This window comes from Ambystoma mexicanum, chromosome 6q (assembly GCF_040938575.1).
Source record: "Ambystoma mexicanum isolate Mex_15411 chromosome 6q, UKY_AmexF1_1, whole genome shotgun sequence".
In the NCBI taxonomy this organism is placed as follows: domain Eukaryota; kingdom Metazoa; phylum Chordata; class Amphibia; order Caudata; family Ambystomatidae; genus Ambystoma; species Ambystoma mexicanum.
In genome coordinates, this window is record NC_090937.1 from 396,302,375 (window position 1) to 396,316,775 (window position 14,401).

General features: G+C 43.2%; 1 protein-coding gene across 3 annotated transcripts in view; it reads left to right on the forward strand.

Annotated features, from left to right (window-relative positions):
* The window catches only part of CLGN (calmegin), a 510,795-nt gene that overhangs the window by 341,795 nt on the left and 154,599 nt on the right, over window positions 1-14,401 (forward strand). For all 3 annotated transcript variants that reach the window (XM_069630884.1, XM_069630885.1, XM_069630886.1), the window contains one exon: window positions 7,721-7,871. In XM_069630884.1, coding sequence (XP_069486985.1) covers window positions 7,721-7,871 — 151 coding nt within the window. The remainder of the gene's footprint in view (window positions 1-7,720; window positions 7,872-14,401) is intronic.

Below are 14,401 nucleotides of genomic sequence, written 5' to 3' on the forward strand. Positions count from 1 at the left end.
CGGAAAATGCACATTACAACGGATATGTCTATTAATACAATGACTATGTATTATTAGAAAAAACACAAGACACAACCACCCACAATGTGAATTTAACACAAACTACACTAAAGCACGTGATCGCATAAAAAAGTTTCACATATAAAAGTTTTATTCTAAAAATGAAAAATGCCCCAGAGTACACTAAACTGTGTATCGCGTGAAGCAAGGATAAGTACATAATGGTCAATGGATAATGTACAGGTAAAGTGTACACCCTGATAGAAGGAACTGGGACATAAATAAAGTGATTGCCTGCAAATTGTATTTATGTAACCAACTAAACATGTAGAACCATTGAACACAAGATACAACGGTCCAGCTGAATTGGATCAATACTCATTGTAACATATGGAGGCACATTGTACAGGAACATATATAAACAGTTGAACTGATTCCATGGTATATACACATTTGGGGATGGATCATCCTAGCATATTCACAACAGATAGAAGAGTAAGTCTGTTCCAATGTATGTTATCATTGTGATACATCTATCCACCCCAGCCAAACAATAGTGTTCATTCTCAGTTTTTTGTAACTAGATTGTTCCATTCCACTGAAACATTCAGTCCCTTCTGGACTGTGTTGAGGGTATGTATCCATTTTTGTTCAGTACAATGCAATATTTTGTCAATGTCGCCCCCTCTCATGGTATTCCTAATATGTTGGAGTATGAACCACTTTATGTCTGTGTTCTTGTGTTGCATTTTAATAAAATGTTCTACCAGCGGCTTGTCTGCCACCTTATTACGTATGCAGCTCCTATGCTCAGAAATACGTTGTCTCACTTCACGTGTGGTCTTACCCACATAGAGGAGTTTGCATGGACAGCTGATGATGTAAATTATATTTTTCGTAAAACAATTAGTATGACAATTCATCTTCCGTGCTCTATTGCCGCAATGAAATTCCTTCTTGGTTACGGTTAGCGGACATGCAACACATTTACCACACTTATAATGACCAGGAATGGGAGGCAATCCCCATTGGTCATTAATAGTCAGTTCTTTTTTGGGTTCTCGATAAGTGTGCACCAGTTTTTGTCTTAGGTTTTGATTACGTTTAAACGCAAACATCGGCTTTTTCAGTAGTGTGCCAGGCTGTTTAACTAGATTCCAGTGCTTATTAATAATTCCTCTAACATCTGTACTCACTGGATTGAAAGTAGTGACACATACTAAGCGTTCATTCTTCTTTCTTTCCCTGGTGGTTAAACAAATCTCTTGGTTCGTGTTGTCCGCTCTCTTCAATTGATCTTTCACAAGTCTATTTGGATATCCCCTGCTTTTCAACCTATCCTTTAACTGTTCTACATGGAATTTAAATTCATCTTTCTCGGAACAGTTTCTTTTGATCCACAAAAACTGCCCATAGGGTAGATTCTGTCGGAGGCTGGCTGGATGAAAGCTATCAAAATGTAGTAAAGAGTTTTTATCAGTAGGTTTTCTGAAAAGGGTAGTGATAAGATGACTTCCAGATTTTTTAACCACAAGGTCCAGAAAACTCACCTGGCGAAAATTATGTTCAATAGTGAACTTAATATTCGTGTCACATTGATTTACCCAAATATGAAACTCATTAAGGGATGTTACAGAACCCCTCCACACTACAAAAACATCATCGATGTACCGTTTCCAAAGCATCAGATGCATGTTCAGAGTGGGGTGGCTCATGAGCTGATTGTTTTCACCAAGGACAAACTGATCTTCAAAATTAGCCATACATAAATTCGCCACATCGGGGGCAAAAGTGGCGGGTTGATTTCCGACATCCTGACTTACCGTCCCGCAAGCCGTGAAGTGGGGGTGAGTAGGGCTTCATGTGCTTATATGGAAAGCATATTGTGACATTGCCTGTCACCTGTTCAAAGAAATAGGGTTGACTTTCTGGTTTTTTACATTTTTTAGATTTGTTACTGGCCCATATACGTGGAGAACTGGGCGGAGCAAGTGCTCTAAACCCGACGTCCTGAAGAAGGTCTCTGACCAAAACACGTGTCGACGTGATCTCTATGAGGGATATCTGGCGATATTGGACACCAGTTATATAATGACACCTGATACCATGGACTGGGTCATTATAGGAAATGCTAATTAAAAACTTGTAGAAAGCAATTTTTTGAATAATACAATTTGGTATTACTATTACACTAGGGTGTTTTATTGATGGTATGTTTGAATGTATTTTTGAATGCGGATATGTATGAAGGCATGAGTTGATGTAATTTTTTAATGAAGTTTTATGAAAGTAAAATGATTAATCATGTGATGGGTTTTTTCAAATAAATATGTGATTTATACTTAATCTAACCAGTGTCATCCCATTCCACTGATCCACTTTTTTGATTGTTATATATTCTACTGAAGGATCAGGGACTGTGAGTGCAGGTGCACCCCTTTATTTACCTCTTACATTGAATCTAGTGCCAGGGGTTTCTCGACCAACTGCCTCATTGCTGCATCACTCGCTTTCCTAGACACGCTGGGAAAGTACCATCAGTTAGTTTGTCTGCTTTGAGAGCCAGATCTCTCGGCATGGACCAGTGGAAATGATTCAGTGTCACTTTGTGCACCTAAGATGTGGCGTGTCCTTACTTCGGTGTTGGCTTTCTAAAGACTGGTGGCAATCACTTCAGGCGTGTTAAACCCCAGTGGTACCTCTTTTTGCCAGACGGAGGTTCCACATGTGCCATGTGGCCATAATGGGAAAGAGTTTGAGGAAAATTATATGTTTGGCAATATTTGCTTCCATTCAGTAGGCCACACATCCGCACGCCAGCTGTTCCCCAGATCAGCCCCAAACTCCTCACTGCTAGAAGTGCCCGAAGAACTCTAGATGTTTGCTTCTTTGCCGCAGTTGCCTCTATAAAAATGCACTTCTAAAATTAAACAAAAATGTGTCCTTCTTGGCCAGGTCTCCATCTATTCCAATACCCAACCTTACACCGTGGAACATGGGTTTCAACCCCACTGTGTTTTGAGGCAAGCAACTGGTGAAATCCTTACCTGCTTCTCTAACTCTAGCAGAAATCTTCCCACTGTGATTCACCCAACGTAGGTTTGGCCTCACGCCTCATATTGCCAGGGGCTTTATGGAAAGCCTCCGCTTTGTCTTGTGGTAATGTACAAGTGCCCTCCATAGAGGCAATCTGTTTTCCCATGGTATGTTCATGTCATTAGTGACCCCATAATTTCTCCCTTGGCCAATGGTATGATCTAGTTTCTTATTTTATTTTTATTCGTCAGCTTAGCCTAGCTGAAGAGCAGCAGAGTGTGTTACAACAGGAGAGTGGGCAGTATTGGGCATGGCATTTTGTACAGCAGCACAGCCTTGCCGATAGAGCGAGAGACAGATTTTCAATCGCCTGGCAGGTATCGTTAAAAGAGCAACGGTTTTAGTGTTTTGTGGACCTGCAGGATGGTGGAGGCTTCTTCAAGCATCTACCGGGATTGAGGTCCAGATGGTTGCGTGCACGGCAGAGGGACTGCTTACGAGCCTACTCTTTTCGGGCTAGCTCAGACTCCAACCTTTTCATCGTTTTGCAACGTGAGGTGTGAGAGCCTCCAGAGGTGTGGAGTTTAGCCGCCAAGTATGTTGGTGTTCCGTTCAAGACTGCTTTGTAGGTGATACATGCAGTTTAGAATGTAATCCTGGCAGGGAAGCTGAGCCATTGAAGCTTGTGCAGAGTTGGAGTGCTACGATCGAATTTGCAGGCACCTGTAAGTAGGCTGGGTGCGGCATGGTGGGCTGCCTCGAGGGGGACCAGGTGTGCAGCTGGAAGCCCAGTAAGGCATGGGTTTTCCCTGTCAATGTGTGAGATCACGAGGTCCTGGACCACTGTGTAAAAGTCATGTCGGGGGGATGAAGGATTGGATTTTGTAGAGGGTATCTGTAGCCATGTCCAGCCATTGCTGCACGAGTTGTAGTTTGGTGGAGGGACCGATAAGGATGCATTTGGTCTTGGTGTATTCCAGTTTAAGGTATGAGTTTGAAATCCATGTTTGGATGGTATCCGGGTATCTTCGGAGGTGAATGATGCTCTAGGTGCTATTGACCTTAAGGTACAGTTGAGTGTCTTCAACATACTGATGGATAGCTATGTTGGGATCGTTTAGGAGATTTCCCAAGGATTCAATGGTTAGATTGAATACAAGTGAGCAGAGAATGGAACTTTGGGGGACCCCACACATGAATGGGAGTTGGTTGGATCTGAATGAGCCCATCTGTATGGCCTGGAGTCTGCCGGAGAGGTAGGACACAAACCATTTGGGGATGGTTCCAGAGATTACCATCCTGTCGGCGAGGAGGCAGAGGAGTGCTAGGGGGTTAACTGCGTGAAAGGCAGCTAAGAGATCTAAAAGGACTAGAAAAACCTACTCCCCTGTGGTGCTGATTTGCAGTGTGTCGACCAGTTGAATGGTTGCCGCCTCTGTGCTGCATTTCGGGCAGAAGCTTATTTGATTTGAGGAACTTGTATAGTGCACAAGGATGAACCTAATCCTATAGCGGAGCAGATGGTAATATCAACAAAAAATAAGGCAGGACAAGAAACAGTTGAGAGGGGCCAGGTCCTCAAATGGGGAGAAATCACAGAGGCTTCAAGCGGTCCCTCATTTATAAAGAAAGGTTTTGAGAACTCTTCAGAACTGCTGAAGAGAATCAAGGGCTCTGATTTCTCTGGGGATGCTGTTCCACAGCTTTGGGCCAAATACATCAAATCACCTGTCTTCCCTCGTGACACAGCGAGTTCGTGAAATTTGCAATATTTGGTACCCTGACCGTATCACCCTGTATGGTTGATACCACCTGAGTTTGTCTGCTGGTCTGGTCTGGTAGTCACAGAGGATGTCAACCTGGTGCATTTTAGCATGTAGTTGGGTCTCAACTACATTCATGATAAGCTTCTTGATGAACGGGAGGCTCATGATGGGACTGTAGTGGTCTAGGACCTCTGGGTCAAGTAAGGAGTTTTTGAGAAGGGGTCTTATGAGACCTGTCTTCTATGTGTCTGGGAATGTGCATCCACTGACAGAGCCATTCATAATACCAAGGAGTGCATTGAGCGATGGGCAATGAGTTGTTTAACAAGAGAGGTGGGAAGGAAGTTGTTCATGTAAGTGATGCGTTTAAGGGAAGAAAGTGAGTGAGAAAGTTTCTTTGGAGAGAGGAGAGTAAAGTGTTTACAGGAGACCAGTGCCCAGGGGGGATGAATGGTGGCGCTCTACCTGGTTATGAGTTATGGAGAAGACCTCTGATCTTATCAGTTTTGTTAATGAAGAAAAAGTTGATTCTGTCTCATTTTGCTTGTGAAGCCGGCACCTGAGGGACAGGTGTGGGCGTTGCAAAGTGCTTGACTACTTCAAATAAGGCTTTTCTCCTGTTAGAGGCTGCCTAAATGGTGGAGTTGTTGTAAGCCGACTTAGTCTTGGAGATCATGTGTCTGCATTGGGTGTGCTGGGATTTGAGGGATGAGAGATTCAAAGGGTAGCAATCCTTGTGCCATCACTTTTCAACGGTTCTTATCGAGCACTATACCTATATGGTGTGAGGAATCTGAGGGCATTCTCACTACTTTGCCCAATATATCCTCCTCCCAGGTGGCCAGGGAGTGTCCATCATTATTGGATTCTGACCCTGGGGGTGAATATGCGAGGGAGGACTACTTGGGTGGAGGAGACTTCGGGAGTGGAGATGAGGCACCCTTTGGTGAGACATGGTATACCCCATTTCCCTTTCACTATGAGCCTAAAGTCACCCAAACCTTTATAGGCTATTGTCAATCCCTTCCCTACTTTTCTCGTAAATCATTTCCTAATAGGCACCAGTTAGGCACTGGGACGAGGAAGAGACCAACTAGAGAAATGCATCCTCTCTTTATTGACACACACATAAAAAAATACCAGTGTTGTACTGGGATGTAGAGGAGGCAAATAAGAGCAATGCAGAACCTCCATGTTAACAATGCCAGGTCTAGTTTTTTTTTTGACGAATCAACCTGGCGGGAAGTTTAGAAGCAGCAAGAACGGTGAAAATGGAGTCAGCTGTAGAAACAGGTTTACAGACTGCTGGAGGAGCGGAGACCTCTCCTGGAAGGCGGCATGGCAGATGAAGTGCTTGAGATTCCCAGTAAGATGCAGAATGTATGCAGTGGGAAGAAAGACTGAAAGACGCTGGAGGCCTGCTGCAAAATACAGAATGGGAACTGGCAAAGCTTCATTGTAAGGACCGAGCTGCGAGACACGCATCGGTGGTAGGAGCACAGCCAGAGAGAGCCACTGTGGAAACAGAGCGTGATGCTGCAAGAGAGAGAGAGAGAGAGAGAGCGAGAGAGAGAGAGACAGAGAGAGAGAGAGAGAGAGAGAGAAAGAGAGAGAGAGAGAGAGAGAGAGAGAGAGAGAGAGAGAGAGAGAGAGAGAGAGAGCTTGTGGCGGCCTTAAGCCTTGCTGGAGCACCATAAGCATGTTACATTGGTGCGAACAGTAATGAAAACAAGAAAGCAAACATTTTTGAATATCGATTTTGAATACCAAACCGAATCGATTTGAATGCAAAGCAAGTACTGTTGAATACTGAGCTGCATGAAAGCAGTGTTGTGGAATTTTACGCTGCTAAGGAACTGTACAATTTGAGAGAAGAAGCATTGGCGAGAGCCATAAGAATATGTAAAAGCGCAACAAGTGAACAGTGGCAAAGCAAGTAAAGGTAAAGCATCATGAGGATGTGAAATGAGAATAAACCAAGCATCACTGTAGAGCTGAAACAGTGGCAACGTGCATACAAGGCAGAAGAGGCAAGACAGGGCTCTCGGTTGCGTGACCTGTGATGAGTGGACCGTGTGGTCCGACAAATGCGCCTAGACCCAGGACACCTACCTATGAGAAGTCCACTTAAAATACATGCAAAGAAGCTTGTGATAGGATATAAAGGAAAGTTGATGAGAATTGAAACTAAGGAACTGTACTTTGTGAACTTGGTGAAAGATAACCAAACCAGAAGAGCTAGAAAGTATTACAAAGAACTGTGCTGTGCAAGACTTGAAAGCTTGGGGAAGGGAAGCCTTTTCATTGTGTACTGTTTGAACTTTGGGGAAGGGAACACCTTTACAAATCAAGATGTGGAAGAAGCTCTGAATGTTTTATTTGAACACTTTTCATTTTGACACTGACATCCCTACACATTGTATACAAATAGATGTGAGGGCAAGCATAGGTTTTGGACACAGACAGACTTTTACTTTGGACTTTGTAACGCAGACTATCCTTAGTTTATTTAGGTTGGGAAATCCCACCTTGGCATAGGGCAAGACAGGCCTTTTTCCAACCTTCTTTCTGTTAATAAAGGTTTCTAACCCAAACTTTAATTCAGTTGTCTGTGTCTAGTTCATGATGCCTTCACAGTGGGTACCAGCAAGGTGCAATATTGTGTGCATGGGCTCTTCTAGAATCACATCACACTTTATGCTTTTAAGATGACGGATATAATTTCCAGATCTCATGATTGCAGTAAGGCTGGGCAATATAATCACTGGCAATCTGTGTAGATAATATTATAAGGTTATGTGTGACATGAAATAGCTGGTGTGCTTTGAAACCGTATACATTAAATTGTTATTTTGAAATTGGGAAAATGTTCAAAACATTGGCATGATATATATATACACTGTTATTGAATGTTCCAGAAAAAGGATGAAGCTAATATAGATAGTGAGGAAACTCAGCCCGTCACAAAAGGTGCATTGGAAGCACCAGAGAATGAAGACACGCAGGAGAAGGGAGAAGATGTTCAGAATAACAAAGGGCAGAATGCGGGAAAAGGAGCTCTAGAAAAAGGTAAGAGGATATGTTAAGTTAATTGGCATTTGTATTGCGCTCATATGTAACCGATGTTGCTCTATTATTATCACTGTGGAAAATGGAGATCATACACATGGCAGCAAATAATACAGTCTGCTCTAGAAATTCCACAGCATGATGAATGGGCAAATTAGTGTGTGTGTGTGTGTGTGTGTGGTTGTGTGAGGTGCAAACATCCTCACACTGCTCTCTAATGCACATCAGACATGCCCTGCAGGTCATATGCATAGTACATATTCCATGTTTATTAAGTATTTGCTTACCTGCCAAAAGTGTCAACAAATGTGCCATTTCATTTGAAATAGTACTAGTGTGTTTACAGCAGCGAACACATGCCAACGGATGTAGTAGGGTACCATTTTATGGTGGCCAATAGGCCACTGATTTAGACCTCAAAGGAACTCGCACAAGTGTGCATCAGGTTCCTCAAATACCTTAGGGGGACATTCTGTTAGAACCACTGATAAGTCAACCAAAGACACTGTTGAATACTCAATAAAATGTTTAATTCTGCTAAGGTGTCACCCCTAACCTGATACCCACAATTCAACAATCCCATCCCACCCCACAATTCTGGGACAAGAAACATGCTGTACTTGAAGTTAAAGCTTCTATTTTATCTAAATGAAGAAATCAAAAGCAAAGGTTGTTCCCTAACTTTATGCAGAGTAAATCACCAACAATGTTATACAATCACAGGTGGCTAATCTACAAAAAGAGAAACAATCTACCTGCCTGTAAAGATCTCGCCAATGTATAGAATGCAAGCAATCATGCAAAATCAAATCTATATATATATATATGTACCTATACAGCTATTTCTCTGCAATAATATTCAGTTCCATTTGAGCATTGCTGCTTGTTGGCCATTGTTTTCAACTTTTTACTTAAATCATAAACAGTTCAATTCACTTTCTTTTCTGCAATGATAACAAGTGTTACTATCTGTGATGAATCTGTGAATGTCGTCCCTTCTCCCTAAGGGGGAGAACTTTCCAATGGGGCCAGGCCAGTGCGTCCAGAGTACAGTAGTCACCCTGGGGGTGGTGCACAGGGGGAGGATCAAATGGGAGAGGAAGCCCCTTATGGGATTAGGGACGACCATTTGCAGAGAACAGAGTATATTTCTGCTTTTTCACCCCCTTCCTCTTTGCCGAAGACAAACCTTCCTTCCCTTTTTACAAACAGTGCTAATATCTTATGTTGTATAACAAGCCAACCATATTCTAAGAAAATAACTAACACACGAGAGAATCCAACTTGCCTTCCATTTATTTGTAATAGAAGTACTGGGACAAAAAAGACGGCTAGGAGTGTGAAGATTGACCCCGAGAACTGTGCTGAGCGGTCGAGTCTCCCGCTGAACCTGATTGGGAAAAATTCATTCAAAATCGACCAGAGAAACCAGGTGAGAGAGATAGCACCAGCTTGAAGATGGGAGAGCTGAACTCCATGCACGGAGAAGGGAGAAGGACCGAGCGTAGTCCAAGACATAAGGACTACGTGTGCCATAGCCCAAACAACCCTCCAGGCGTTCCAGGATATTGGGAGCTGCCAGCTAAAGAAAAGGCGTTCCGGGAGAAGTGAAGAGCTCCACGGAGCCGAGTCTGACGAAACAAAGTGCCTGAATGCTGCTGGAGCCTTGCACAGACGTCCTGCTGCTTGAAGGATGTGAACCAAGCACGAAGGTATGCGGGCAAGTCGAGAGGGAATAGAGGTCTGGAGAAGCCAGGATGAGAGGGTCTGGGACCCTGAGAAGATACTGCGAGTCTGGCACCTGCACCCTTATGAGGATAGCAGAATAAGAGGGTCTGGGACACCGATATTAAAAGAGACAGAATCCTACAATTGGCAGGAGAGTGAACCAAGCTGTCACAATTCAGAACTGCGAGTCTGGGACCCGCACCCATATGAAAGCAAGAGAATAAGAGGGTCTGGGACCCCGAGAACAAGAGAAAGAGAATCCTACACTTGGCAGGGGAGTAAACCAAGCTGTCACAATTCAGAACTGAGAGTCTGGGACCCACACCCATATGAAAGCAAGAGAATAAGAGGGTCTGGGACCCCGAGAATAAGAGAAAGAGAATCCTACACTTGGCAGGGGAGTGAACCAAGCTGTCACAATTCAGAACTGCAAGTCTGGGGCCCACACCCATATGAAACCAAGAGAATAAGAGTGCCTAGGACCCGTAGCTCAAGAGAGATAGAACCGTACTCTTGGCAGGAGAACAAACCAAGCTGTCAGGATTCAGAACTGCGAGTCTGGGACCTGCACCCATTTGAGAGCAAAGGAGATAAAGAGATAAGATGTATATGCTTGGCAGGAGAGTAAACCAAGATAGCACACTACTCCATGGTGAGTCTGTGACACACACACACACTTATGGGACCCAAAGGCTGAGGTGAACATTTTCACAGAGAATACAGCGTCTGGGACCCAGCATGATAAAGAGTTTTATGGTACAATATTGTGAAAGCTTAAAAGGGGCCAGGAATAGGAAGACCAGTCCCTTGGCTAACAAAATATTATTTTGGACTCTTGGAAAGACTAAGAAGAAGCCTGGAAGAGGGAATTACTTCACCTGGCACATGGAACTTTTGGTTGTGCTGTTGTAAGAAAACCACATAATAAGGAGACAACCTCCTAGTTGGTTAAGTGGATGAAGACGGAATCCAGGGGAAAGGAGCCATTCCTTGGATATTACAACATTGCTTCTTTAGGGGAGAACATTTGCTTATTTCTTAAAACCACCAGAGGCATTTAGAACTTTTTGTTGGCAAATAACTTTTACATTATTTCCTCAGTTAAGATAATATCCTTCCACATTAGATTCAGGTTAAGAGTGTTAGCGTCAGTAGTAGGGTTTTTGGACATGACAGTGGCTATTTGTTTGACATCCTGACGTTTTCATTAGTTTTCTTTGAGGCAGAGGAACCCCTCTTAGCTTTAGGGACAGAAAGGCATTTTACCAACCCTCTTTTTTTATATATATATATATATATAATGTCAAAAGCTGTGTGTGGGTTTGTGGCGCGAAGCATTGTTCCCTATGCAATTCCACACTCTTTCACCAATCTGCAACAAGTTTTGCATGGTTACCTGTTAGGACCCTGCGGACATTACTGGCTAGATAACATTTGGACACCCCACCCCTTTCCCCGGATTCTAGCAAAAGTCAAAACATTTTTGTGGGTTTGTGGCTTCTAAGCACACCTGTGAAAACACAGGGTTGAATTTGCTTGTTTACGGTTAAAAGACACTGCACACTCTGTGCAGGACTGATTGTAGGTTTAAGTTTAAACAAGTTCTCACTTGGGTTTCAATATAGTGATGCATCATGGTGCATTTCACATATACAATTGATACAGCATTCTATTCAATTGAAATCAATTAGCTATAGTTAAAAGACACTGGGCCTCATTACGACTATGGAGGTAGCCATGCCGCTAAAAGCTAAAAGCGGCATGGCTACCCCCATACCGGGTACCGGGTCCGAGTTCCTTGAATGGGGAAATACCGGGCCATTCCGACCTTGGAGGGCCCGGTATTTCCCCATTCAGGGAACCCAGACCCCGTACATCCCCATTCCCATTTGAGTCCCCATAGGGCTCAATGGGAATGGGGAGGATGCTGACAACGGGCCCTTTAATGACAGGCCCATTTTTAGCATCCTGGCCTGCTCGCGGGACCCGCTAAGGACGCCTAATTTTACCAGCAGACCTCGTAATGAGGCGGTAGGGGTTAACGCCGTCAGCAGCTCCACCGGGACCGTTAAACCCCTACCGCCAGGGTCGTAATGAGGCTCACTGTGTGATATTCTCTGACAATGCTATTTGAAAACAATCCCACCACTGACTCCTCTACCCGTTCCACCCTTTCCAGGAAGTTAGTGATATAGGGTTCTTATGGACACATTTTGAATTGCATTGGGGCTTTTATAGTCACTTCTTGATTTCTATTTAAATGGCACAGAAGAAGCATGGCCCCTCACACCTTCTAGGCAATTCTCTCCATCCAACTAGGTCCACCAGCGTCTGCTTCAAACTGTGCCAAGGAATCGGGTCTTCTCCAGGTAAAGTCTTCTTCAGGCTTCCTTTAGGACAGGGCCTATGGCCTCTCCCACCTCTCAAGGTATTATCCCACTACAGCACACATGCATTCGAGCTAGGGTACTCAACCTACAAACCTGTAGAATTCCCAGAGCTCTCCCCATTTTCTGTGGTTTTTAAAAAAGGCTACATTTTCCTACAGAGGGCCATTTGCCATCATGATTTTTGATTGGTGGAATCTCCCCATTGGTTGGTGGAATCGGTTTACACTTCCAGAAAATATCCCCCCTTCTTTGATAAGTCCAACATATTTTACACATGTGACGGGGTGGCTCTGGACAATTTCAGACTCAAATCCATGTTTCTCCCACAACTCTTGATAGAACTTTTTCCAATTATTGTCATATGGATTTCCAAACACAAAGACATAGGAAATGTCTGAACGACAGCCGTCCAGAACTCAAATGCACACCAAATGAAGCAAAATCAAAAAGATTTGGCCTCACATATTTGGTTAAGATTAAAAAAATATTTATGGCAGAGCCAGTTAAATGGTGATATTTAGAGCAAAAATCAATTAATTAAAGGCAGATTTTAACAAACATACAGAAATTCCCATAAATCTTCAATATGCAAAGCAATTTAAAAGTAAAAGCATGTGAAAAATGCACACAGGGCCTCATTACAAGTTTGCCGGTCCGGAATCAACAGTGCTGGTAAGCTTTCTGGACCAGTAAACTACAAGTCTGATGGCGGGTGCCATTTCGCCCACAATGTCTGACCCTGCCGGGCGGAACAGCACCCCTCAGCAGACTTTCACGGAAGCACTGGCACGGTGCCAGTGCTTCCATGGTCCCCATAGAACTCCACGGGAATGGGGATCAACATTTTACCGGCGCCTGACTTACCCGACCGCCGGGGCTGTAATGCCCCAGTTATTCCAGCAAGTCAGGCTCTGGTAAAACATTATGGGTCTGGCAGCTACCTGCTGGTTTTTCCGGCACGGTTTCCGCTGCACTCGTAATGAGGCCCACAGTGTAAAAAAGCAAACAAGCGCAAAAAAACAATAAAGCGGTCAATCAAACTCCTATTTAACAGCTAAGTGCAAGGTTACATTCTTAACCCAATGCGTTTTGGGAACAAGTCCCATCTGTAGGGAATAAACCTTGCCAAGTTCCTAATAGAATCCAAGAAGAGTGTGTAACATGAAGAGTTATCAGCACACAAAAATGTAATAATAAAACATGCATTAGTAAACATAAGCACTGTTAAGGAAACACACAGAGCTCAAGACTAACTCAGAGACATGGTCTCCAAAAGATGCTAATCAATCAGGTAGGGCTGCAAAATGCCAAACCACACTGCCAGATACTCCCTCACTCAGTGAAAGCTATAAAAAGTTACAACTCCTGCACATTACCCACATACCTGTGCACAAGTACTGAAGTAACACAAGTTCACTCAAAAAGGTATTCCCTGTGCAGGTCTTCCCTTCAATGAAGAATCGCTCCTGCAATATCCAAGGCCGTATTTTCAACATAAAACTCAGGGAGTCCCTATAAAACCATACAATGGCAGGGATATCACTCGATAAACCATACTAATTCAGTGTATGTATAACTTTCTTTGTTGAATTTATATAGAAGAAATAACTTCAATATTCTGCATACCTGTGAGTAGGTTATTAATGCCTACGTGGAAGTTCCTTGTGGCTGGTTCACTACTAAGAACCTGTCACCAAAACCTGTAATGGTCTTAATATATAATCAAAAGATTTAATTCATAAAAATAGTACCTATATATCCATATACCTGTTACCATGTCATTCTTACTAAACATAATTAATTCCATCTCATTTGCTGTAAATATTAAATTGATACTAAACTTTATACAAAAAACATCAATACAAAAGTTAAAAATACACAAAAGTTTTGGGTTGGATACTATTTAATTTATCCTTCTTATTCTGCCACCATACCCACTTCCGAGTGCTTGTACTCTAGAATTGTGTGCAAGTCCAGTCGCATGTCTTTGCAATAACCTGTTTTCTGCAGATCGCAAGGTGCTGCAGTGGAACCTTTTGATCTTGCAGTTAATAGTCATATTTACCTCCTAATCGTCCTTGTAGTAATCATTAAGTGCTGATTCCTCTATCAAGTATAAAGTGCCTACTAGCTAAAGCCTTTACAATAGTGTTGGCTGAGTTAGGTAGGAACTTGTCTCTAGACCTGAGCCAGCGCTAGTTTCTACGAGGGCTTTGTCTTCCTCAGGGCATTACTTCCTTCATACTGTAAATCTTGGTACTCATCCTGGGTCTAGGAGGATCTGATGGTTCAGTGGCTCTGATGAGACAGCCGGTGCAATAAGGTTATGTACTCAACATCATTCCGTCCTTATCAGTCAAGGTGCTGCATCCTGGGTTTACTGCTGGTGCTTTCGTTCCATCCACTTTTGGT